General features: G+C 41.4%; 1 protein-coding gene across 9 annotated transcripts in view; it reads right to left on the reverse strand.

Annotated features, from left to right (window-relative positions):
* Positions 1-23,684, reverse strand: part of FAF2 (Fas associated factor family member 2) — a 91,700-nt gene that overhangs the window by 42,405 nt on the left and 25,611 nt on the right. For all 9 annotated transcript variants that reach the window (XR_012029736.1, XR_012029739.1, XR_012029737.1 and 6 more), the window contains one exon: positions 12,795-12,863. Coding sequence is in view for 5 of the 9 variants with exons in the window: in XM_072824069.1 (XP_072680170.1) it covers positions 12,795-12,863 (69 nt within the window). In the remaining 4 variants the exon portion in view is untranslated. The remainder of the gene's footprint in view (positions 1-12,794; positions 12,864-23,684) is intronic.

Raw genomic sequence — 23,684 nt, forward strand, 5'->3', positions numbered from 1 at the left:
CAGGATGGTGAAAGAGAGATCAGATGTAGTCTTCAACACAGACAGAATCAAGTTAAACACTAAGTCAATTGCCACGCTGGAAGGATACTCAAGCAGTCCTATAGAGCATTTCACATGGCAGGGAACTGAGTACCTACTGCCAACTAACACCACTACCTTGCTAGATGTGCTTAGATTTCCTCTTTAAACTGGTACTCAACAGTTTGGCTTTTTACAAGACAACCATACCTACATAAGTAATGGGGGTGGTGGTGGGGAGGAGAAGCAGGTGGCAGACACCCAGATATTAATCTGCTGCTGCCAATTCCACTTTTGACTCATGATAGCCTTTAAGGAACCATTTATTCTTGGGAAACAAGTATGGGGGACATTCAACACAGGAAAGAACTAGAGGTATAACTTAAGAAAGAGATGACTGGATCGAGAGTCCTAATGCCACTCATGTCCAAATATTTTCTCCATAGGCAGAGTCAGGGCACAAAAGCAAGAGGTGAGTGGCCAGTGGGCTTCAAGGATGATGGGAGCTAATGAACTGATAAAAGTAGATCTTAGAAGTTTTCATTACGAGAAAAAAAAAAAAAAACTGTATGTATGGGGATCCCTGGGTGGCACAGCGGTTTGGCGCCTGCCTTTGGCCCAGGGCAGGATCCTGGAGACCCGGGATCGAATCCCACGTCGGGCTCCCGGTGCATGGAGCCTGCTTCTCCCTCTGCCTGTGTCTCTGCCTCTCTCTCTCTCTCTCTCTGTGACTATCATAAATAAATAAAAATTAAAAAAAAAAACAACTGTATGTATGTTGACAGATACCACTAACCAGACTTATTGTGGTGATCATTTTGCAATATAAATACTGAAATCATTATACCTAAAACTAATATAATGTTAAATACCAATTACACTTCAACAAAAACCATTTTTAATTAAAACAAATAAAAATTAAGGCTATACCTCAAAAAAATAATTGAAGAAAAGTGACGGCTCTCAAAAAACTGTGTGTGAAACTATCTACTAATTACATTAAAAAGACCATTCATGGGGCGCCCAGGGGTCAGCTGAACGTCCAACTCTTGATTTCCAGCTGGGGTCATGATCTCATCAGGGTTGTGGGTGTGAGCTCCAAGAGAGGCCCCTCACTCAGCATGGAGTCTGCTGGTCTCTCTCTCTGCTTCTCCCCACTGCTGGCAACATGTGTGCTCTCTCTTTAAAATAAATAGTATTTTTTATTTCTTTATTTTAAAGACTGTATTTATTTATTCATGAGAGACACAGAGAGAAAGAGGCAGAGACATAAGCAGAGGGAGAAGCAGGCTCCCTGCAGGGAGCCTCATGTAGGACTCAATCTCAAGACCCAAGGTGAAGGCAGACTGCTCAACCACTGAGCCACCCAGGTGCCCCAATAAATAATCTTTCAAAAAAAGACCATTCATAAGAAACTAAACAACAACAACAAAAATTGCAAGATAGATCAATCGATTTCAATGTAAAAGACAATGAAAAGTTGTTTTCTTTCTTAAATTCTACATATGAGAGGAGGGGCAAGATGGCCGGAGAGTAGGGTCTCCAAATCATGTGTCCCCACCATATTACCTAGAAAACCTTCAAATCATCCTGAAAATCTACGAATTCGGCCTGAGATTTAAAGAGAGAACAGCTGGAATGCTACAGTGAGAAGAGTTCGTGCTTCTATCAAGGTAGGAAGACTGGGGAAAAAGAAATAAAGAAACAAAAGGCCTCCAAGGGGGAGGGGCCCCACGAGGAGCCAGGCTGAGGCCGGGGCCGAGTGTCTCCAGGACAGGAGAGCCCCGTCCTGGAGAAGCAGGAGCTGCACCAATCTTCCCAGGTGGAAAGGGGCTCACAGGGAGTTGGAGCAGGACCCCAGGAGGGCGGGGGTGCCCTCGGGCTCCCTGGGACAAGTAACAGAGGAACTGCGCCCCGGGAGAGTGCGCCGAGCTTCCTAGGGCTGCAGCACGCACGGCTGGACCCGGGAGCAGCCTGGAGGGGCTTGGGCCGCGGCTCCGCGGAGGGGGCTGCGCGGCTGGGAGCGCGAATCCAACAAGCGCAGGCCCTGGAGCACAGGGCGCCGGGACACAGCCCAGGATCCGGCCTACCCCCGGGGACAGGCAGAGGCCGGGAAGGCCCAGGACCACAAGGACGCTCCTGCCCCAATCTGAGCAGATCAGCGGCCCGCCCCGGAGCCTCCAGGCCCTGCAGAGGTAGAGCTCTGTAGTTACTGCAGGGGCTAAATCCAGGGCTCCAGAGCTGGCCGCTGCCACTGGGGTTGTTCCTCCTGGGGCCTCACGGGGTAAACAACCCCCACTAAGCCCTGCACCAGGCAGGGGGCTGAGCAGCCCCCCCAGGTGCTAACACCTGAAAATCAGCACAACAGGCCCCTCCCCCAGAAGACCAGCTAGACGGACAAGTTCCAGGGGAAGTCAAGGGACTTAAAGTATACAGAAACAGAAGATACTGCCCCGTGGTTTTGTTGTTGTTTTCGTTTTGTTTTTTTGTTAGTTTTTTTTTTGTTTTGTTTTGTTTTGTTTTGTTTTTTTGCTTTTTGATTTCCTTCCCCCACCCTTTTTTCCCTTTCTTTTTCTTTTCTTTTTTTCTTCCTTTTTTCTTTTCTCTTTTTTCTTTTTTTTCTCTCTTTTTCTCCTTTTCCCAATACAACTTGCTTTTGGCCACTCTGCACTGAGCAAAATGACTAGAAAGAAACCTCACCTCAAAAGAAAGAATCAGAAACAGTCCTCTCTCCCACAGAGTTACAAAATCTGAATTACAATTCAAAGTCAGAAAGCCAATTCAGAAGCACTATTATACAGCTACTGGTGGCTCTAGAAAAAAGCATAAAGGCCTCAAGAGACTTCATGACTGCAGAATTTAGAGCTAATCAGGCAGAAATTAAAAATCAATTGAATGAGATGCAATTGAAACTAGAAGTCCTAACGACAAGGGTTAACGAGGTGGAAGAACGAGTGAGTGACATAGAAGACAAGTTGATAAAAAAAAAAAAAAAAAAAAGACAAGTTGATGGCAAAGAGGGAAACTGAGGAAAAAAGAGACAAACAATTAAAAGACCATGAAGATAGATTAAGGGAAATAAACGACAGCCTGAGGAAGAAAAACCTACGTTTAATTGGGGTTCCCGAGGGCGCCAAAAGGGACAGAGGGCCAGAATATGTATTTGAAAAAATCCTAGCTGAAAACTTTCCTAATCTGGGAAGGGAAACAGGCATTCAGATCCAGGAAATAGAGAGATCCCCCCCTAAAATCAATAAAAACTGTTCAACACCTCGACATTTAATAGTTAAGCTTGCAAATTCCAAAGATAAAGAGAAGATCCTTAAAGCAGCAAGAGACAAGAAATCCCTGACTTTTATGGGGAGGAGTATTAGGGTAACAGCAGACCTCTCCACAGAGACCTGGCAGGCCAGAAAGGGCTGGCAAGATATATTCAGGGTCCTAAATGAGAAGAACATGCAACCAAGAATACTTTATCCAGCAACGCTCTCATTCAAAATGGAAGGAGTGATAAAGAGCTTCCAAGACAGGCAGGAACTGAAAGAATATGTGACCTACAAACCAGCTCTGCAAGAAATTTTAAGGGGGACTCTTAAAATTCCCCTTTAAGAAGAAGTTCAGTGCAACAATCCACAAAAACAAGGACTGAATAGATATCATGGTGACACTAAACTCATATCTCTCAATAGTAACTCTGAACGTGAAGGCAATGACCCCATCAAAAGGTGCAGGGTTTCAGACTGGATAAAAAAGCAGGACCCATCTATTTGCTGTCTACAAGAGACTCATTTTAGAAAGAAGGACACCTACAGCCTGAAAATAAAAGGTTGGAGAACCATTTACCATTCAAATGGTCCTCAAAAGAAAGCAGGGGTAGCCATCCTTATATCAGATAAACTAAAATTTACCCCGAAGACTGTAGTGAGAGATGAAGAGGGACACTATATCATACTTAAAGGATCTATCCAACAAGAGGACTTAACAATCCTCAATATATATGCCCCGAATGTGGGAGCTGCCAAGTATATCAATCAATTAATAACCAAAGTGAAGAAATACTTAGATAATAATACACTTATACTTGGTGACTTCAATCTAGCTCTTTCTATACTCGATAGGTCTTCTAAGCACAACATCTCCAAAGAAACGAGAGCTTTAAATGATACACTGGACCAGATGGATTTCACAGATATCTACAGAACTTTACATCCAAACTCAACTGAATACACATTCTTCTCAAGTGCACATGGAACTTTCTCCAGAAGAGACCACATACTGGGTCACAAATCGGGTCTGAACCGATACCAAAAGATTGGGATCGTCCCCTGCATATTCTCAGACCATAATGCCTTGAAATTAGAACTAAATGACAACAAGAAGTTTGGAAGGACCTCAAACACGTGGAGGTTAAGGACCATCCTGCTAAAAGATGAAAGGGTCAACCAGGAAATTAAGGAAGAATTAAAAAGATTCATGGAAACTAATGAGAATGAAGATACAACCGTTCAAAATCTTTGGGATGCAGCAAAAGCTGTCCTGAGGGGGAAATACATCGCAATACAAGCATCCATTCAAAAACTGGAAAGAACTCAAATACAAAAGCTAACCTTACACATAAAGGAGCTAGAGAAAAAACATCAAATAGATCCTACACCCAGCAGAAGAAGAGAGTTAATAAAGATTCGAGCAGAACTCAACGAAATCGAGACCAGAAGAACTGTGGAACAGATCAACAGAACCAGGAGTTGGTTCTTTGAAAGAATTAATAAGATAGATAAACTATTAGCCAGCCTTATTAAAAAGAAGAGAGAGAAGACTCAAATTAATAAAATCATGAATGAGAAAGGAGAGATCACTACCAACACCAAGGAAATACAATTTTAAAAACATATTATGAACAGCTATACACCAATAAATTAGGCAATCTAGAAGAAATGGACGCATTCCTGGAAAGCCACAAACTACCAAAACTGGAACAGGAAGAAATAGAAAACCTGAACAGGCCAATAACCAGGGAGGAAATTGAAGCAGTCATCAAGAACCTCCCAAGACACAAAGGTCCAGGGCCAGATGGCTTCCCAGGGGAATTCTATCAAACGTTTAAAGAAGAAACCATACCTATTCTCCTAAAGCTGTTTGGAAAGCTAGAAAGAGATGGAGTACTTCCAAATTCGTTCTATGAGGCCAGCATCACCTTAATTCCAAAACCAGACAAAGACCCCACCAAAAAGGAGAATTACAGACCGATATCCCTGATGAACATGGATGCAAAAATTCTCAACAAGATACTAGCCAATAGGATCCAACAGTACATTAAGAAAATTATTCACCATGACCAAGTAGGATTTATCCCCGGGACACAAGGCTGGTTCAACACTCGTAAAAAAATCAATGTGATTGATCATATCAGCAAGAGAAAAACCAAGAACCATATGATCCTCTCATTAGATGCAGAGAAAGCATTTGACAAAATACAGCATCCATTTCTGATCAAAACTCTTCAGAGTGTAGGGATAAAGGGAACATTCCTCAACATCTTAAAAGCCATCTACAAAAAGCCCACAGCAAATATGATTCTCAATGGGGAAGCACTGGGAGCCTTTCCCTTAAGATCAGGAACAAAACAGGGATGTCCACTCTCACCACTGCTATTTAACATAGTACTGGAAGTCCTAGCCTCAGCAATCAGACAACAAAAAGACATTAAAGGCATTCAAATTGGCAAAGAAGTCAAACTCTCCCTCTTCACCGATGACATGATACTCTACATAGTAAACCCAAAAGTCTCCACCCCAAGATTGCTAGAACTCATACAGCAATTTGGTAGCGTGGCAGGATACAAAAATCAATGCCCAGAAATCAGTGGCATTTCTATACACTAACAATGAGACCGAAGAAAGAGAAATTAAGGAGTCAATCCCACTTACAATTGGACCCAAAAGCATAAGATACCTAGGAATAAACCTAACCAAAGAGGTAAAGGATCTATATCCTAAAAACTATAGAACACTTCTGAAAGAAATTGAGGAAGACACAAAGAGATGGAAAAATATTCCATGCTCATGGAATGGCAGAATTAATATTGTGAAAATGTCGATGTTACCCAGGGCAATATACACGTTTAATGCAATCCCTATCAAAATACCATGGACTTTCTTCAGAGAGTTAGAACAAATTATTTTAAGATTTGTGTGGAATCAGAAAAGACCCTGAATAGCCAGGGGAATTTTAAAAAAGAAAACCCTATCTGGGGGCATCACAATGCCAGATTTCAGGTTGTACTACAAAGCTGTGGTCATCAAGACAGTGTGGTACTGGCACAAAAAGAGACACATAGATCAATGGAACAGAATAGAGAATCCAGGGATCCCTGGGTGGCGCAGCGGTTTGGCGCCTGCCTTTGGCCCAGGGCGCGATCCTGGAGACCCGGGATCGAATCCCACGTCAGGCTCCCTGCATGGAGCCTGCTTCTCCCTCTGCCTGTGTCTCTGCCTCTCTCTTTCTCTCTCTCTGTGAGACTATCATAAATAAATAAAAATTTATAAAAAAAAAAAAAGAATAGAGAATCCAGAAGTGGACCCTCAACTTTATGGTCAACTAATATTCGATAAAGGAGGAAAGACTATCCATCGGAAGAAAGACAGTCTGTTCAATAAATGGTGCTGGGAAAATTGGACAGCCACATGCAGAAGAATGAAACTAGACCATTGTCTTACACCATACACAAAGAGAAACTCAAAATGGATGAAAGATCTAAATGTGAGACAAGATTCCATCAAAATCCTAGAGGAGAGGGATCCCTGGGTGGCGCAGTGGTTTGGCGCCTGCCTTTGGCCCAGGGCGCGATCCTGGAGACCCGGGATCGAATCCCACATCGGGCTCCTGGTGCGTGGAGCCTGCTTCTCCCTCTGCCTGTGTCTCTGCCTCTCTCTCTTTCTCTCTGTGTGACTATCATAAATAAATAAAAATTTAAAAAAAAAAATCCTAGAGGAGAACACAGGCAACACCCTTTTATGAACTTGGTCACAGTAACTGCTTGAAAGATACATCCACGAAGGCAAAAGAAACAAAAGCAAAAATGAACTATTGGGACTTCATCAAGATAAGAAGCTTTTGCACAGCAAAGGATACAGTCAACAAAACTAAAAGGCGACCTACAGAATGGGAGAAGATATTTGCAAATGACATATCAGATAAAGAGCTAGTTTCCAAGATCTATAAAGAACTTATTAAACTCAACACCAAAGAAACAAACAATCCAATCATGAAATGGGCAAAAGACATGAACAGAAATCTCACTGAGGAAGACACAGACATGGCCAACATGCACATGAGAAAATGCTCTGCATCACTTGCCATCAGGGAAATACAAATCAAAACCACAATGAGATACACCACCTCACACTGGTGAGAATGGGGAAAATTAACAAGGCAGGAAACCACAAATGTTGGAGAGGATGCGGAGAAAAGGGAACCCCCTTACACTGTTGGTGGGAATGTGAACTGGTGCAGCCACTCTGGAAAACTGTGTGGAGGTTCCTCAAAGAGTTAAAACTAGATCTGCCCTACAACCCAGCAATTGCACTGTTGGGGATTTACCCCAAAGATTCAGATGCAATGAAACGCCGGGACAACCTGCACCCCGATGTTTATAGCAGCAATGGCCACAATAGCCGAACTGTGGAAGGAGCCTCGGTGTCCATCGAAAGATGAATGGATAAAGAAGATGTGGTTTATGTATACAATGGAATATTACTCAGCCATTAGAAACGACAAATACCCACCATGTGCTTCAACGTGGGTGGAACTGGAGGGTATTATGCTGAGTGAAATAAGTCAATCGGAGAAGGACAAACATTATATGGTCTCATTCATTTGGGGAATATAAATAATAGTGAAAGGGAATATAAGGGAAGGGAGAAGAAATGTGTGGGAAATATCAGACAGGGAGACAGAACATAAAGACTCCTAACTCTGGGAAACGAACTAGGGGTGCTAGAAGGGGAGGAGGGCGGGGGGTGGGAGTGAATGGGTGACGGGCACTGGGGGTTATTCTGTATGTTGGTAAATTGAACACCAATAAAAAATAAATTTAAAAAAATTCTACATATGAGTAAAACCATATGGCATTTGTCATTCTCTGACTTATTTTGCTTAACATAATACACTCTTGTTCCACCCACATCATTGCAAATCACAAAATTTCATTCTTTTTCATGGCTAATATCCCATTGTGTGTGTGTGTGTGTGTATGTGTGTGTATACATACACCCCATCTTCTTTATCCATTCATCAATGGACATTTGGGCTATTGATAATGCTGCTATAAACACTGGAGGGCATGTAGCCCTTTCAATCTGTAGTTTTGTATCCTTTGGGTAAATACCTAATAGTGCAATTGGTGGATTGTAGGGTAGTTCTACTCTTAACTTTTTGAAGAATCTCCAGTGTTTTCTAGAGCAGCTGCACCAGTTTGCATTCCTACCAACAGTGCAAGAGGGTTCACCAAATCCTTGCCAACATCTGTTGTTTCTTGTGCTGTTCACTTTAGCCATTCTGACAGCTGTGAGGTGGTATCTCATTGTGGTTTTGATTTGTATTCCCCCTATGATGAATGATGTTGAGCATCTTTTTATGTGTCTGTTAGACACTGAGATGTCTTTTTTGGAAAAATGTCTATTCATGTCTTCTGCCCATTTCTTAACAGGATTATTTGGTTTCTGGGTGTTGAGTCTGATAAGTTCTTTATAGATTTTGCATACTAAACCCTTTATCAGAGATGTTGTTTGCAAATATCTTCTCCCATTCTTTTTAGTTTTGTTGATTATTTTATCCATATATATATATTTTTTAACATTTATATTTATTCATGAGAGAGACAGACTGAGAGAGAGGGGCAGAGACATATGCCGAGGGAGAAGCAGGCTCCCCGGAAGAAGCCGGATTCGAGACTCAATCCTGGATCCCGCATCATGACCTGAGCAGAAGGCAAGTGCCCAACCGCTGAGCCACCCAGGCATCCCCTTATTTGTTTAAAAGAAATTTGAAATAAGTATTGCAAAATGTCTGGCTTTCAGGAGCTGGATGGTAGGTACATGGTTTTTCACTTTATATTTTTCTCTTTTAAAATATGAATTAAACAAATTTATTTCATGGGACGCCTGGGTGGCTCAGTGTCAAGTTGAGCATCTGCCTTCGGCTCAGGACATGATTCTAGTCCCAGGATCAAGTCCCACACCAGGCTCCCTGCATGGAGCTTGCTTCTCCCTCTGCCTGTGTTTCTGTCTCTATGTGTCTCTCATGAATTAAACAAACAAAAAAAATTATATATATATATATACACACACACACACACACACACATATATATTTCATAACGTTAATGGAACATTATTAAGACACAAAAACCTCAATACATATCTATATGAAATAAAATGAAAAATTAATATGAAAATAATAAACAAAAAAACAAGATATGAGGAATTCCATGTATGTTCCTAAATAACTTTTGGGTCAAAGAAAATCTAAACTTTAAAAATATATTTTCAGAAGAAATTCATAACCTTAAATGCAAGAAAGAACACAAATAAATTAACCAAGCTATAAAAATCAATATGCTAAAAAAAGAGTACAGATCTAAAAGAAGTGTGAAAATATTTTTTTTTTAATTTTTTGGGTTTTTTTTTTAGATTTTTCTTAAATTAAAAAAAAAAAAGCACAGAAAAAAGGAGCTGATAAATACAAGAGCTTTTCATAAACCAAACACATAAACAATAAAATAAACCAGTCTCCATCAAGTCTCACTTATTAAGAAGGGAAAAAAGAAGTGGTGCCTGGGTGAAACAGTTGGTTAAGTGTCTCTGCCTTCAGTTCGGGTCATAAGTTCAGGGTTCTGGGATGAAGCCCATCATGGGCTCAAGGGGGAGTCTGCTTCTCCCTCTTCCTCTGCTTCTCTCCCCACCTGTACACAAGCTCTCTCTCTCAAATGAATAAAATCTTAAAAAAAATAAAAATAAAAAAAAGAGAAGGGGCAACAATAGATACAGAAAAGAGCAGAAGATATGTTCCTTTGTATAGCCTATGTAAAAAAAAAAAGAGAGAGAGAGAGAAAATCTCTGAGAAAAAAGCATCTTCTAAGAAAGCTTATCAAGAAAGATGTAGTAAAGGGGCACCTGGATGGCTCAGTTGGTTTAACATCTGCCTTCGGTTCAGGTCATGATCCCAGGGTCCTGGGATTGAGCCCCATGTCAGGCTCCCTGCTCAATGGGGAGTCTGTTTCTCCCTCTCCCTCTGCCCCTCCCCTGCTTGTCCTCTGTCTCTCTCTCAAATAAATAAATAAATAAAATATTAAAAGAGAAAGATATAGCAAATTATGAATGATGGGGGGAAACTTGAAAAAGTTAAAAGAAAATTGGCAGAAATAAATTTTCATGTGCTTTCTTTCAAATCTACGCTATGTACCCTTTTCAATTCATTTTATCAAGTCAGTCATCTTATAAAGCCAGCACATGCTTGAAATAAAAATCTAACAAGGAGATAGCACAAAATTATCATACAGAGCAACATCATTCATTCCCTCTGTCTAAAACACATTCCCTGCCCCAAATGCTCATATTCATCATTCAGGTGTCAGCTCAAATATAACCTCCTCAGAAATGCCTTACTTTACCACCCTATTTAGAATAACTCTCAGATCCTGTGACATTTTCTACACTCATCTTATTCACAGCATTTATTACAAATTGAAATTATCTAGAATTAAGCTCCACGGGAGTAGGATATTAATCTTGTTCTCTGGTATAGTGCCAGACCTAGAATTTAGTTGCTCAAAAGTGTGTTGAATAACTAAATATAACTCAGGAATATTTTATGAAATCTAGCACCCTCTTCAATTAACATACTATAATTAAAACAGTAATCTCAACAGAGATCGTATGAATATACTAAAATTGGAAAATAGTTGGCAGATATTTATTGAATGCCTAATGATGTGCTGGAATGTTTCAGATGCTAGGAAGACAGCAGTTATTAACAAAACCAAAAAATAGGGGCAGCCTCGGTGGCGCAGCAGTTTAGCGCCACCTGCAGCCTAGGGCATGATCCTGGAGACCCTGGATCGAGTCCCACGTCAGGCTCCCTGCATGGTGCCTGCTTCTCCCTCTGCCTGTGTCTCTGCGCCTCTCTCTCTCTCTCTCTCTCTCTCTCTGTGTCTCTGTGTCTCTATGAATAAATAAATAAATAATCTTAAAAAAAAAATCTCTGCTCTCATGGAGCTTACTAATCTCTAGTGATGTATCTCAAAACAACATCACACTCGATAATAAAACATTAGAGGCCAATGTTTGCTATTATTACTAAGTGACACTGTTGTTCTAGAAATTCAATGATCAAGTAAAAGAAATAAAAGATCTATATATGGGGGAAAAAATCAAGAGTTGCAGATGACACAGCTAGCTACCAAGAAAATATAAAAGAATAAACTATAAAATATGCAATAAGAGGTTCGTTCACATTAAGGTATTTAGTTACAAACCAAATACATAAAAATCAAGTTTTTCCAAAGAGCCACTGAGAAAAAAATAAAGAGGGAGATCATTACACAGAGGGATCTGGTCATTATCCTTTTTAATTTTTTTATTTTATTTTTTAAAAGATTTTATTTATTCATTCATGAGAGACACAGAGAGAGAGAGGCAGAGACACAGGCAGAGGGAGAAGCAGATTCCAGGAGGGAGCCTGACGTGGGACTCGATCCCAGGTCTCCAGGATCACACCCTGGGCCGAAGACGGCGCTAAACTGCCGAGCAACCCAGGTTTCCCAGTCATCATCCCTTTTATTTTTTTAAGATTTTATTTTATTCATGAGAGACACAGAGAGAGGCAGAGACACAGGCAGAGGGAGAAGCAGGCTCCATGCAAGGAGCCTGATGTGGGACTCGATCCTGGAACTCCGGGATCATACCCCGAGCAAAAGACAGATGCTCAACTGCTGAGCCACGGGGTATCCTCGGTCATCATCTTTTATAAAATTTTATAATACACTTTTCTTCTAAAGATTTTTTTTTTTTTTTTAAATTCATGACAGACAGAGATAGAGAGAGGCAGAGGCACAGGCAGAGGGAGAAGCAGGCTCCATGCAGGGAGCCTGAGGCGGGACTTGATCCCAGGTCTCCAGGATCACAACCTGGGCTGAAGGCGGCACTAAACCACTGGGCCATTGGGGCTGCCCTTTTCTAAAGATTTTATTTACTTAGAGAGAGAGAGAGAGAGAGAGAGAGAATCTGGGGGGGGGGGGGTTTAAAGAGAGAAGCAGATTCCCACCGAGGGGGAAGCTCCATATAGGGATCAATCCCAGGACCCTGGAATCATGACTGGAACCAACGACAGATACTTAACTCACTACGCCACTCAGGTGCCCCTTAATTTTATAATAAACTTTGATCATAATTTTTTTAAAAAGATTTTATTCATTTATTCATGAAAGACAGAGAGAGAGGCAGACATAGGCAAAGGGAGAAGCAGACTCCCCATAGGGAGCCTGATGGGGGACTTAATCCCAGGACCACACCCTGAGCCAAAGGCAGACACTCAACCACCCAGCCACCCAGGTGTCCACTGTGATCATAATTTTTATCTTTCCTACACATTTAAAGACTAAAGAGTTATAAATTTGAAGGAAAAAGAAACTATGAAGAGAGAATTCTTGCTGTGGAAAAGTGGTCTTTGGTTCATCAAACCAGGAAAAAAGAAATAAGCTCAGAATGAATTCCAGTATACCTCTATGTTCCAGTTATGCTGTTCCAAGGTATGGCGACATTGATCCATAGATTCTATGCCAGTCAGATCCTGAAAAGAAGGAAAAACCAAAAACTTACTTAGGGAGAAACCAACAGTATATAGGTAGATATTTCCCTAATACTTATGAATGCTGCTGGGAAACTACATTGAAAAGTATTGAAGATAGGTCTTCAAAGATGGCAAAAATGTCACTATTCAGAATTTATCTAGTCAGTTATAGCAGGTATTACTCCTATAGAACAAAAGAATGAGTTTCTTACCATTTAAAACTTCAAGGCTTTCAATTAAGATAACTAGTGATTAAAATCAATTTCTCCTCTCAAATTTAAGTTTAAAAAAATTAAATATTTCTTCAACCACTGGGTCCAGCAAAATATTCTTTAATTCAACACTTGTTTATAATACATAATAATATAAAAATACAAGTTTCCTGAGAAAAGGTAATGCCTTTCAATAACTTACATCATTTTGCCTACTAGCATATAACCTACCTTATAACATGAACTGTGTAAAACTGAGTCTGTTATTCATAGACTTCCCTATTTTTTTTAAAGATTTATTTATTTATTATTTATTCATGAGAAACACACAAAGAGAGAGGCAGAGACACAGGCAGAGGGAGAAGCAGGCCCCTCACAGGGAGCCCGATGAGGGACCCGATCCCACACTCTGGGATCACGCCCTGAGCCGAAGGCAGACACCCAACCGCTGAGTCACCCAGGTGTCCCACTTAGATTTCCCTATGGTATTTTTCCCTTTTCCCTTCTCCTTGGACTGTTCTCAGATTTCACTTTGTTCCTTCTCTGGCTCCTCGTCTTCCACCCCTCTACATGGAATGTCCTTTCATCTCTCTATACCTCCCCCTCCCTGGAAATCTTATTTAAAGATTGTTTGTATGTATATATGTATGTACTGAGAGGGGAGCAGGGAATCTGAAGCAGACTCTGTACTAAGCGTGGAGCCCGACATGAGGCTCAATCTCATGACCCTGAAATCATGACCTGAACCAAAACCAAGAGTCAGACACTGAACCAACTAAGCCACTCAGGTGCCTCAACCTCCACACCCACAATCTCATTTAATTCTTAGTCTTTAACTGCCCTTTCTACTCAGATGACTCTTAATTTAATCCCTGGGCCTGCCATCTCTTCTGAAGTTTATAATAACCAGAAATTTGCACAAAGCTAAATCCTAGACTTCTTTTGAGGTCTAATACAAAAGCCAAATCCATCCATCCATCCATCCTTTCATATAACAAATGTCTATTGTTATTGTCTATTCTATATACTGCTTACTATGCCCAAAAGATACATACAGAAATGAATAGGATAAAGTCTCTGTTCTAAAGAAATTCCTCTTAACAACCAGCAAGCAGCAGGAGAAAGAGACTGATCTCAACCTCACAATATTGTGGTAACATGCACTTCTGAATCAGGAGCCTGAGGTTCCGCCTTATTTCTGTACCCTATAACCATGGACACGCTTTAACCCCTTAGGATTTAATTCTAAAATATTTTAGTAGGACACCTGGGTGGTTCAGTAGTTAAGCATCTGCCTTTGGCTCAGGTCTTGATCCTAGGGTCCTGGAATTAAGTCCTGCATCGGGCTCTCCATAGAGAACCTGCTTCTCCCTCTACCTATGTCCCTGCCTGTCTCTTATGAATAAGTAAAGTCTTTAAAAATAATAATAATGATGATAATAGGGAAGCCTGGGTGGCTCAGCGGTTGAGTGTCTGCCTTCGGCTCAGGATATGATCCCGGATTAGGATCCAGTCCCATGTCGGGCTTCCTGCAGGGATCCTGCTTCTCCCTCTGCCTGTGTCTCTACCTCTCTCTCTGTGTCTCTCATGAATATATAAATAAAATATTTAAATAGAATAAATAATAAAAGATTTAGTTTCCTTTATGTGCACCATAAGGGACTTAGTTTTTGGACTGATTGTCCTTTCCAGACCTTAAAAAAACAAAAAACCTGAAGTTTGTATTATTTAGGTATGCAATTGTTTATTTTTTAAAAACCCAACTAATATGTAAATTTTGATAGGAAAAAGTGTTTTTATGTTTAAAATACTGTACAAATTTCTTTTTTGGGGCAGCCTAGGTGGCTCAGCGGTTTAGCGCCGCCTTCAGCCCAGCCAGAGCCTCAAGTCCCGCATCAGGCTCCCTGCATGGAGCCTGCTTCTCCCTCTGCCTATGTCTCTGTGTCTCTCATGAATAAATAAATAAAATCTTAAAAAAAAAAAAAACAAATTTCTTTTTTTTTTTTTTTTTAAGATTTGTTTATTTATTCATTCAGAGAGAGAGAAATAGGCAGAGACACAGGCAGAGGGAGAAGCGGGCTCCATGCAGGAAGCCCGATGCGGGACTCGATCCGGGGTCTCCAGGATCACGCCCTGGGCTGCAGGCGGCGCTAAACCGCTGCACCACGGGGGCTGTACAAAATTCAAAACTGAAATTGGAAAGCTCTTTTAATTACTCTAGAGCTCTATTAATTAGACCCATTGGCTTTGGGGCAGCTGAGTGGCTCAGTTGGTTAAGTGTCCAACTTAGGTCATGAGATCGAGCCCCACATCAGGCTCTGTGCTAAGTGTAGAGACAAAGAATTCTCTATCCCTGTCTTTCCCCAGCCCTCTTACAAAAAAAAAAAAAAAAAAGAACCACTGGCTTTCACAGTTCTAACAGTCTGGACTTTAGTTTTGACCATTCCAGGCCTCTTCTCAATTTGGCTACTGCCGACTTTTCTCTTAACTTCCAGTTTTCTCACAGCTTTTTGCAGAAGACTGGGACATCCAGGGTTTCCCCTCCTCATATACATTCTCTTTAAGAATTAGACTCTACTGGGCAGCCTGGGTGCTCAGCGGTTTGGCGCCACCTTCAGCCCAGGGCGCAATCCTGGGGTCCGGGGAATCAAATCCTGCATTGGGCTCCCTGCATGGAGCCTGCTTCTCCCTCTGCCTGTGTCTCTGCCTCTCTCTCTCTGTGTCTCTCATGAATAAATAAATATCATCTTAAAAAAAAAAAAAAAAAGAATTAGACTCTACTCAGGTGCCTGGGTGGGTCAGTCACTTAAGTGTCTGCCTTGGCTCAGGTCATGATCCCAGGGTCCTGGGATCAAGCCTCACATCAGGCTACCCGCTCAGCAGGGAGTCTGCTTCTCCCTCTCCCTCCTCCCCTCTGCTCATGCTCTCTCTCAAATAAATAAATAAAATCTAAAAAAAATAAAATAAAATAAAAGGTTTAGACTACTTTTACCTTCTCAGGGTGAATGGCCATTCTGCTCTAAATGGTTTTCTATCTCTCTTATGTAACTATTATCTTCTACCTTCTACCATGATTATTATTTTTCTAAAAAGAAATTTATTTTTCTATGAGAAAGAGGGGGAGAGAACAACCAGGGAGAGTGGCAGAAGGGAGGGGGTTGTAGACTCCCTGCTGAGCAGGGAGCCCGATGTGGGGCTCAATCCCAGGACCTGAGCTGAAGGCAGACACTTCACCCACTGAGCCACCCAGGCGCCCCTACCATGATTATTTATACTCATTCTATTACCTTATCAGAGGATACAAGCTCCTTGAGAGCAAGATCTGGGATATATCTATAGCACAGAGTAACTTAAAAAGTTATAGAAAAAGTCCAAATTAAAAAGACCTTTATGTAAGCTTTGGTAATTGTCATTATAAAATTTTTTTTTAATTTTTATTTATTTATGATAGTCACAGAGAGAGAGAGAGAGAGGCAGAGACACAGGCAGAGGGAGAAGCAGGCTCCATGCACCGGGAGCCTGATGTGGGATTCGATCCTGGGTCTCCAGGATCGCGCCCTGGGCCAAAGGCAGGCGCCAAACCGCTGCGCCACCCAGGGATCCCTGCGCCACCCAGGGATCCCTAATTGTCATTATAAACTGAAATCCTCTAGACATTCTCATCAAGTCTCATTACATACTAATACCTTGGCGCTTAAAATTCCAAATGTTTTGAATAGATGTTAAGCTGGCTGTTAAAACACAAATTTGCAGAATCTTCCTGAAGATCAGTAAGTCACAGATGAAGCCCAGGAATCTTTTTTTTTTTTTTTTTTCTTTAAGCTCCTCAATGAATCCTAATGTATAGCCAGGCTAGGAAATTCATGGTAATATATAGTTCTACCCAGGACAAGAGATTATACTATATGTCACTTACTTTTTTTTTTTTTTTTTTTAGAAAAAGAGAAACATTATAGGAGAGATCAGTAATTGCTCAATATATCTTCAATATACTGAAATACCCTAATTTGCATGCAAAACTCTTGTAAGTAGTGCATCAGGGTAAACTGGAAGTCCAACTGAACAAGCCTGCTTTTGATCACTACTGGTGAGTACTAAAACCATGCACTAGGAATAATGCAATGATGGACACACCTAGGACAGGACTATTTATTTATCTATCAACAAATGTTCACTGACCCAGTATTCTAGATACTCAGGATACAAATTCAGTTCCTGCACTCATTAAGTTTATATCCTACCAGAGGCAGACTGACCAAAACAAATCACACGCATAGAGCAAATAAATAAACACTCTTTTAGGGTAGGGGATTCCTTTGGATTGAGGAAAAGCCTCTAAAAGGAGCTAACATTTCAGCACTAAGCTGGTGAAAGGTAAGGGTCCATTCATGGAAAAATATGCAGAAAGAGTAGTCTGGGCAGGACAACAAGTGCAAAAACAAGTGCAAATGGATATATGACACTATGACACATTTCAGCAGAAAGCTGGTGAAAGGTAAGGGTCCATTCATGGAAAAATATGCAGAAAGAGTAGTCTGGGCAGGACAACAAGTGCAAAACCAACAAGTGCAAATGGATATATGACACTATGTATTTGTCAAAGCTCACAGAACTTTATAGCAGAGTGAATCTTAATGCAACTAAATTTAAAAAAATCATTTAAAAGGTCAGAGGATCCTAAGATGGAACACAGATTACGTACGACAAAATAATTTAATTATGTTATAAATACATGGAAACAACTTCAATGAAGGGGGTGAAGCATAAAGGAACTAATGTAAATACCTGTGGAAATGAATGGAGTCTGTAAGACTACAGGCAAAGGAAACTCCACATAAGAGCTGTTCTCCAGTGGATACAGCTGTTTGCCACTGGGTGTTAATTTTAAAGCCACTATATCTATAAACATACAGGGGGACACCTGGGTGGCTCAGCAGCTGAGCGTCTGAGCGTCTGCGCCTGAGCGTCTGCGCGTCTGCCTCAGGGCGTGATCCTGGGGCCCCAGGATGGAGTCCTGCATTCCGCTCCCTGCAGGCCCCGGGATGGAGTCCTGCATTCTGCTCCCTGCAGGAAGCTGGCTTCTCCCTCAGCCTAGGTCTTTACTTTCTATCTCTTGTGAATAAATAAATTAATCTAAAAAAAAAAAAACCCACATATACCATATACAGGAACTGAACAATTAAGTTAACAGATGGCAGGGAGCCAGTTTTCTCAGGGTTGAAGTGGGAAATTACAGATAACCAAGGGCAGAAGAAGTCTAGAATGATCTATGTGGTAATGGATTAGAGTTGGAGACATCTGAATCAACTCATGTTTAGTTTAATACAGAATGGTTATAGACAGAAGTAGTTAACTTAGTGTATATATGTACTTGCTCCATCAGCTCAGAGATCCTAGAAGCACAACACACACACCAGTAACAAGCACACAGAATGCCCAAATTTCAGTTGCTAAACCATTCTCCAAAAAAAGGAACCAAGTTCCTTGGAGAAATGGGTGATCCTAGGACTAGGGCAGGAAATACACAAGTGAGCCTAGAGAATCTCCTAGTGCCAAAAAGTAAGGAAGTGCCCCAAAGAACCCCATAATGATGGAGGTATATCAAGAAGAGTCAACTCAAAGAGCTGCCAGAGGCCAAATCTGAGTACCAAAATACAAAACAGTCATAGATTATAATCATAAATACAAAATAAATATCCTGAAGTCCACATAAATACATAACTGAATAAATATGGGAGAACAAACATCCTGTGCAAAACAAATCCAAAAGACTGTGTAGATACTATGCGTTCAAGGAAGCAGAGCATAACTCTCTACTCCTTAAGTGTGAGCTATGTGCAGTGACTTTCTTCCAGAAGAGTACAATACGGGAAAGGAGGGGAAAAGATTAACTTTATAGTTGAGAAACCCTACAACACACTACCAACACTACCACAACCAGGTGATCAAGTCAATGTCAATGGTGATAAATCGTGTTGACATTATGTACCCTTGATAAGATATAATAAAAAAGCACTTTACCTCTGTGGTATTCCTTCCCAAAAATCCATAACTGTCACCCAATCATGAGAAAAACATCAGACAGATTCCAACTAAGGAATATTCCACAAAATACCTGACTAGTACTCCTGAAAACTGCCAAAATCATCAAAAACAAGGAACTTGGGGCAGCCCCGGTGGCTCAGCGGTTTAGCGCCACCTTCAGCCCAGGGTGTGATCCTGGAGACCCAGGTTTGAGTCCCACATCGGGCTCCCTGCATAGAGCCTGCTTCTCCCTCTGCCTGTGTCTCTGCCCCTCTCTCTCCCTCTCTCTCTCTCATGAATAAAATCTTTAAAAAAAAAAAAAACCACAAGGAACGTCTGAGAAACTGTGACAGCCAAGAGGAGCCCAAGGAAAGTTGGGTACTAAGGGTAATATGGTATCTGAGATGGGGTCCTAGAACAGGAAAAAAAAAAAAATTAGGTAAAAAGAAGGAAATCTGATTAAAGTAGGGACTTGAGTTAATGTATCAATATTGGTTGTAACAAGAGTAACCAAATTAATGATGTAACATGTTAATAAGAAACACTGAGTGAAGGGATCCCTGGGTGGCGCAGCGGTTTAGCGCCTGCCTTTGGCCCAGGGCGCGATCCTGGAGACCCGGGATCGAATCCCACGTCGGGCTCCCTGCATGGAGCCTGCTTCTCCCTCTGCCTGTGTCTCTGCCTCTCCCTCTGCCTGTGTCTCTGCCTCTCTCTCTCTGTGTGACTATCATAAAAAAAAAAATTAAAAAAAAAAAAGAAACACTGAGTGCAGGGGACATGGGGAGTTATGTACTATTTTCCCAACTTTTCTATAAATCTAATTCTGAAGTAGAAAGATTACTTGAGCAAGAAAAAACAAAAGTGGGAGAACACTTCTAATGCAGAACAAACTTGGCAAGCTGGCAAATAAGGTCTCAGAAGGCAGGGGAGAACACTCATCTAGAGTGGCATTTCTCAGTTTGACTTGCATACCTGAAGTACCTGAGGGGAATCTACAGAAGTCTAGACCTCTACCACAAGCATTTTATTTTATTTTATTTTATTTTATTTTATTTTATTTTATTTTATTTTATTTTTATTATTTTTTTTTATTTTATTTTTTAATTTTTTTTCCACAAGCAATTTAATCAGACTCACTGAGTACATAGCCGTGGCACAAATTTTTTCCGAGGGGAGTAGGAATTTCCAGGTGATTCTAATGTACAGGGCTGAGAATCAGGAACCAAGAGCTTTAATTCTAAGTCCAGTAGAAGTGTCATGATCATACGTAGATTTTTTAAAAAGTCATTCCGGGGATCCCTGGGTGGCGCAGCGGTTTGGCGCCTGCCTTTGGCCCAGGGCGTGATCCTGGAGACCCGGGATCGAATCCCACATCAGGCTCCCAGTGCATGGAGCCTGCTTCTCCCTCTGCCTGTGTCTCTGCCTCTCTCTCTCTCTCTGTGACTATCATAAATAAATAAAAAAAAAAGTTAAAAAAAAAAAATTAAAAAAAAAAAAAAAAGTCATTCCGGCCCGTATGAAGAATTAATTGCAGAGGGCATGAAGGAGAGCAAAAACACTAGCTAAGAGACTATACAGAAGTCCAAGGACAAGAGAATGGCAATTTAGAATAGGATGGTAGCAGTGAAGAGGGAAAGAAGAGGACAGATTTGGGGTATATTGTAAAGCTAGAGCCAAAAGGACTGGATGATAAAGATGCAGGGTGGAAGAGAAGTACTAAGATGTACTCAAGTTTAAATGATTGTGTCATTTGCTAACAATGAGGAAAACTGTTGAAATAATTTTGCATCTCTTTGTGAGAAAAACTTACTGCTGGTAAAGCAAAGTGGCTTTTTAAAGATTTGTTAATTTTAGAGAGAGAGTGCAAGTGGGGGGAGGGCAGAGGGTGAGAGAGAGAGGAGAAGAGAAACACTCCCAGCTGAGTGTAGAGCTGGGCACAGGTCTCACTACTCTGAAATCAAGACTGCCACTTAACTGACAGAGCCACTCAGACACTCCTGGTAAAGCAAACAGATTGCCAAAGATGAATGCACTCTATGCTAAATGCACCATATGTTAATGGACTCCCTGATTTCAATGCTGGCCAGTAGGATGGATAGAGATCTATTCAAAAGGTCATATGCAAAATATGGTTGAACTCATTTGCCACCCCACTCTCTGAAAACAGTTGCACTCATAGCCCCGATAGAGTTGACTACCTTTTCTCAGTTTTGTATTTTTTCCAAACCTAGTGCAAATCAGGTAAAGAAAGTTTAAATTAAACTAGAGAAAGATGGGGAAGAGGGACATTTCCCTGTGGTTCCAATAGCTATTAATACAGCTGGTTTACATTTTAGTATTTCCTTCCAGTTCACTGCACCTCAAGAAAAGGACTGGGATTTTTTTTTTATTTTTTATTTTTTATGATAGTCACAGAGAGAGAGAGAGAGAGAGGCAGAGACACAGGCAGAGGGAGAAGCAGGCTCCATGCACCGGGAGCCCGACGTGGGATTCGATCCCGGGTCTCCAGGATCGCGCCCCGGGCCAAAGGCAGACGCCAAACCGCTGCGCCACCCAGGGATCCCGGGACTGGGATTTTTAAAAGAGTTTATTTATCTATTTAGAGAGAGAGAGTGCGCAAGAGCAGGGGGAGGGGCAGAGGGATGGAGGGAGAGAATGAGTAAGCGGACTCCTCCCTGATTAGAGCCGGACACAGGGCTCCATCTCACGACCCTAAGATCATGACCTGAGCCGAAATCAAGAGTCCGCCACTTAGCCAACTGAGCCACCCAGGCGCCCCTGATTTCAGGTTTTGGTTCAACCTCCATTCCAAACTTTTTTTTTTAATTATAGAGGGAACTACTTAATGGGCTTGCTTCTCTTTGCTAGACTATATGCATCTTGATAAGAATTCATCCACTTTTGGTTTTTTTTTTTTTAAGATTTTATTTATTTATTCATGACAGACACAGAGAGAGAGGGGGGCAGAGACACAGGCAGAGGGAGAAGCAGGCTCCATGCAGGGAGCCCGACGTGGGACTTGATCCCAGTCTCCAGGATCATGCCCTGGGCTGAAGTCAGCGCTAAACAGCTGATCCACCCGGGCCTCCCCCACTTTTGCTTTTTGATCTTTGTAGGACTCTTTTGGTGTTTTCTTTCCTGGCTTGGAACCAATCCCTCCACTACTCCTTTTCCGTTAATCAGCCCCATCTCCCATATCACTGTTTACAGTCACCAGGTGAGGAGCTCTCTATATTTTCTTCCCTGTGAGACTCCTCTTTCCTAGATGCATACAATTTTGAGCACTCTTAGTTATTATATCAATTACTCTTATACATTAGTCTTCGTAACCACTTTAATAACTCTGTAATATTCCAATTGTCCAAAACAATTTACATACAGATGTTACAACTGCTTCTGATTTTCCACTATTAAAATAGCACTTTAATGAACATTTTTCCTTAAAAAGTTTCTCTGTATTTAGAATTTCGCCCTTTAGGAATCAATTAAAATAATGAGCCAAGGAATATACATAATTTTTAAAGTTCTTAATAGATATTGCCAAGATGCACTTTGAAAGGACTATTTCAATTTACACTAAATAGGGCTTGGTTTCAATGTGAGTCAAAAAACTAAATATGTCTCAAGCCAGTATTCATTCTCATTTCAATGCCAAAGTGAGTTCTGCAATGCTAACCTTGTTCGAACAAAGAATACTAGTTTTGACTAGAGACGCTGTATTAGCTTTGCTACTGGCACTTATAGAAGACAGTGAAACAGAGAAGCTGAGGAAATGCTGGTTTAATAACCATAGTCACTGGTTTCCAGCCTCTCCCAAATTAATTTCTTTAGAATTCAAAAGCCTGTAACTCACTTTTAAAGGAGCTTTATTTTTTTTCAAGTATGCTCTATGCCCCGGATGCCTGGGTGGCTCAGTGGTTGGGCGTCTGCCTTTGGCTCAGGGTGTGATTCCGGGGTCCTGGGATCGAGTCCCGCAATGGTCTTCCAGCAGGGAGCCTGCTTCTCCCTCTGCCTGTCTCTCTGCCTCTTTCTCTGCCTCTCATGAATAAATAAAACCTTCAAAAAAAAAAAATTATGCTCTATGCCCAGTGGAGCTTGAATTCACAACCTTAAGATCAAGAGTTGCATGCTCTATCAACTGAGCTAGCCAAGTATCCCTTTTTCCCCCTGCACTCAAAGGAATTTGCTTTTTAATTTAACACCATATGTTAACTATACTGGAATTTAAAATTTTTTAAAGAGGGCCGTGTGCGTGGCTCAGCAACTGAGCACCTGCCTTTAGCCCAGGGAGTGATCCTGGAGTCCTGGGATGGAGTCCCACATCGGGCTTCTGCATGGAGCCTGCTTCTCCCTCTGCCTCTGTGTGTGTATGTGTGTGTGTCTCATGAATAAATAAATAAAATCTTTTAGTTTTTAGTTTTTATTTTATTTATTTATGATAGGCACACAGTGAGAGAGAGAGAGGGGGGCAGAAACACAGGCAGAGGGAGAAGCAGGCTCCATGCACCGGGAGCCCGACATGGGATTCGATCGCGGGTCTCCAGGATCGCGCCCTGGGCCAAAGGCAGGCGCTAAACCGCTGCGC

The sequence above is a fragment of the Canis lupus genome, chromosome 4 (assembly GCF_048164855.1).
Source record: "Canis lupus baileyi chromosome 4, mCanLup2.hap1, whole genome shotgun sequence".
In the NCBI taxonomy this organism is placed as follows: Eukaryota; Metazoa; Chordata; class Mammalia; order Carnivora; family Canidae; genus Canis; species Canis lupus.